General features: G+C 39.6%; 1 protein-coding gene across 1 annotated transcript; it reads right to left on the reverse strand.

Annotated features, from left to right (window-relative positions):
* Window positions 1-2,183: 2,183 nt before the first annotated feature.
* Window positions 2,184-2,618, reverse strand: LOC109217597. Its single transcript, XM_019381855.1, has one exon. The coding sequence runs from the start codon at window positions 2,616-2,618 to the stop codon at window positions 2,184-2,186; it is 435 nt and encodes a 144-aa protein (XP_019237400.1).
* Window positions 2,619-4,216: the final 1,598 nt, after the last annotated feature.

Genomic DNA, 4,216 nt, shown 5'->3' on the forward strand with positions numbered 1-4,216 from the left:
TTTTTCACGTAAAAATCTTTGTGTTCTTTATTTTATGTACTCTTAATTCCGCAAACAGTAGTAGTAAGTACACCTAGAAGAACCAGGTTCTTCTAAAGCGAAAATTGCGTACCACACAAATCACCCCCTCCCCCCTCTTCTTGTGTGGTATTGACGTTAAGAACATCACCCAACATCCTAGAGTAGTCTAATAACGTTACCTATCCCTCATGAAACCATGTGCCCTCAGAACAAGAACAAAAGTGTAAGTTGAATCCACACACTTAAATCAAATGCTCAAATATATATATATATATATATATATATATATATATATATATATATATATATATATATAGGACTCATATATATCAAAGAATATTACTCACTCTCACAAAAGAAGTCACATGCATGCAATTGGTGTTATAAGCTTGCCCTTAATGTAAATCTCTACTAATGTAGCTCACTCGAACTAAAATCAATTAGGACTTTTTCATGATTGTTATGTGGGCTAAGGACGGGAAGGATATATTTAGGAATAGTGGCTAACCCTTCTAAGCACTTTAACACATCACATAATCAACTGTAAGCGCAAATTCTTCAATACCAATTTTAATTTCACAACTAAAATCATCCCTAACAACGTTCCATCTTTATTTAGGCACTACTTTAATTCATGCCCACTAGCAAGAAAAAGATATCAATTTATTCATCTAAATTTTTCCTTCTCTTTTTCTAGATTTTTCTTTTTTTTTCTTTACAATTTTTGCTAGTGGTGTGTTCTTTTACAAAACAAGTGCACCTTTCTTCCTTTCATTGGTTCCACTCGAAAGCCACCCAAATTCCCTCCTTACTTCTTTTAGCGCTTATTTCACAATTAAAGTGCTTTAAGAGGTAAAAGGCTCAAAACAATGTCAATTACAAACAAAAAGGGATATGGGCTTGTAATGTGGGTGCCAAATAAAATTCTATAGGCTCAAAATGGTTAATTAGGGATAGATTTTATTTGTGATAAGCATTAAACTCAAAAAGAACAAAGACAACCTAAAATTATTTTTCAAACCGAGCCTCACGTAAAATTGCGCTTCGACTCACATACCGGGCAAGTCTAGACACAAGTACAATGACATGGTCTATACAAAAATCTCACTTCACACATAGCACATGACTCACTAAGGACGGTCTCATTCCGACTCTCAAAATAATGCAAGTATTCACAGAGCCACAAGATATTAAGCATTAACCACAAAGTGAACATAAGTCAAGAAAATGAGACATAGGCATCACAAGACATACAATTCAAATAACAAAGGCACCATAAGTAATTTTAGCACATAGGGAAGATACTAAACATGCCAAAGCCTAAATATGCTACTATCATATAAGTCAAAAGTGTCTATAAATCTCATCTTTCCTCCATTTTTTCCTAAATACTACCCTACTCAAAAAAAAAATTACTACCTGGTTCAAACTACATCCCATGGAAAAGAACCGAGGCACAAAGAAAAACCACGGAGGATTTTTACTACCTAAAGGAAACTAAAAGACATATTTTTTGATTTTTGTTTAGACTTTAATCCCTCAAGAAAACTGTCTAGGAGATCCATCGTCGGGAGAAGTCCAATTTTTCTACTTTTTTTTTGATTTTTTTATTTTCCACATTTTAAGAAAAAATAGTAGCTACTAAAATACTACACAACTACGAAAACAAAAATAAGAAGCTAAAATTAAAATAAGCGGTTAACATTTTTCTAGCATACTACTACTAATTATCTAGAGGAATTCTCCCACCCCCCACTTAAAGGAGTGCAGTGTCCCCAATGCACAAATAAAGCAAAACAATAATGAGGGTGGACAAGAAAACTCCCTGAAAGGCCAAAGGCCAAAACAATCACGGCTTACGAGGTACTAAGACTTCCCCCAGGCATGATCCTTTGTGTAGGCACCCCACACTTAGTTCTCACTATCTAGCTCGCTTTTGCACTCTTCCAATGGCTTTGCTTCCTATGCATATAATTCTATAAAATAAAATAGATACTACAAAAATAATATAATAAAAATAAAAACAAAAGAAAGCAGTAAAGTTGGGTCGCCTCCCAACAAGCGCCTAATTTAACGTCGTGGCATGACGCAGAATCTCGTCTAATCATTGGCAAGTAACACCTTCGACTTATGACAATCAAAGTCACCTCCATAATAGTGCTTTACTCTTTGTCCGTCACTAAGAACGATCTCTCGCCACCTAAGATGCGCAGCTCAGTTGCACCATGTGGACTGACTCTTACTACCTCAAACGGGCCTGACCATTTTGATTTGAGCTTCCCCGGAAAGAGTCTCAACCTCGAATTGAACAATATAACCAATTGGTTCGGTTCGAACTCGCGATTGTAGATACTCTTATCATGCCAGCGCTTGGTCTTTTCTTTATATAACTTGGCATTCTCATACGCGTGCAAGAGAAACACAACAAGATAGTTCAATTGCATCAACCGTTTTTCACGCGCTAATTCTGCATCAAAGTTTAGCTTCTTTATCGCCCAGTAGGCCTTGTGCTCAAGTTCCACCAGTAAATGGAATGCCTTCCTATAAACCAGCTTGTAAGGGGAGGCTCCGATTGGAGTTTTGTAGGCGGTCCCCATAGAGCATCATCAAGCTTTGCGGCCCAATCTTTTCTACTTGCACTAATCATCTTCTCCAGTTTCTGCTTTATCTCTCTATTTGACACTTTAACTTCTCCACTAGTCTGAGGATGCTAGGCGGTCGCAACATTATGTTTGACCCCTTATTTCGCTAAGACATTGTCCAATAGTGTCACGACCCTAACCCCGAACCTGGTCGTGATGGCGCCTCTCGTGAAGACAAGGCCATCCAGTTCAACCCAATTCATCTTTTAAAACCGTTAACCAACACATAATAGTTTAAAACATGAGTTACTAACACTGAATAGCGAAAATAAAATCCAACCCGAAACAGCCCTAACCGGGATGTCACAAGTCACGAGCATCTATGAACCACAATACAGTCTGCTAAAGTCATAAACTACTACATTTGTTTGGAAAGAACAGGAAAGATAGAGAAATAGAGACACGGGGCTGCGGACGTCAACATCTACCTCGTAATCTCCGAAGAAGCCCGCCTGGAACTGGAGGAAATCAACACTCCGGAGCGGAACCAGCTATGCCTGAATCTGCACACAGGGTGCAGGGAGTAAAGTGAGTACTCCAACTCAGTGAGTAATAAATGTAAATAATGGCTGAAAGTAAGAAATCACGCAAGGCACAAAGCATTCTATGATGAAGCAGTAAAATCATTTAAAAGCAGTAAAACCAGTGAAAATCCAGTAAAATCCTCTTTCAACAAGTAAACAGGTAAATGACAGATAATTAAGGTACGGTAAATAAATAAAAGCTCGCCCCTCGGGCACAGTATCACCATATCCGCCCCTCGGGCAACATCTCAGAACAATAACAGCCCCTCGGGCAACATCTCAGAATAATAACAGCCCCTCGGGCTCAATCTCACATCACACTGGGTAGCCGCGCTCACTGGGGGTGTGTAGACTCCGGGAGGGGCCCCTTACGGCCCAAGCGCAATAACAAACCATCTCGTGGCATCACAACTAGGCCCTCGACCTCATATCAATCAAGCCACCTCGTGGCGTACATATCTCAGGCCCTCGGCCTCAAATCAGTATCAATGTCTCCTCACAAGATAGGCCATCGGCCTTACTCAGTCAAAAATACTCACAAGCCCCTCGGGCAATAGTAAAACAGTGTGTCTCAGCCCAAAACATCATTTAAAATATCATTAAGTCTCAAAACTGAGTAAAAACCGGCTGAGTAGTAAAACAGTGGAAAATACATGACTGAGTTCAAGTAGTAATTCAAAACAGTGAGGAAATATCAAGAAAAAGCCCCGAAGGGTTCAAATAATTGGCACGAAGCACAAATATGGCATTCATCCCAAATCATAGTGATAACAAATAAGTTTTAGTCAAATACGCGGTAAAATCATTAACCGGGACGAACCAAGTCACAATCCCCAATAGTGTATGACCCCACGCTCGCCAACAAGCCTGTGTCTCACCTCAACATAGCACCACGATGTGCAATCCGGGGTTTCAAACCCTCAGAACATCATTTACAAGCACTACTCACCTCGAACCGGCTAAATCCCTAGCTCGCGACGCCTTTGCCCTTCGAATTGGCCTCCACGTGCGTCGAATCTATCCAAAATC

Source organism: Nicotiana attenuata, unplaced genomic scaffold (assembly GCF_001879085.1).
Source record: "Nicotiana attenuata strain UT unplaced genomic scaffold, NIATTr2, whole genome shotgun sequence".
Taxonomy (NCBI): domain Eukaryota; kingdom Viridiplantae; phylum Streptophyta; class Magnoliopsida; order Solanales; family Solanaceae; genus Nicotiana; species Nicotiana attenuata.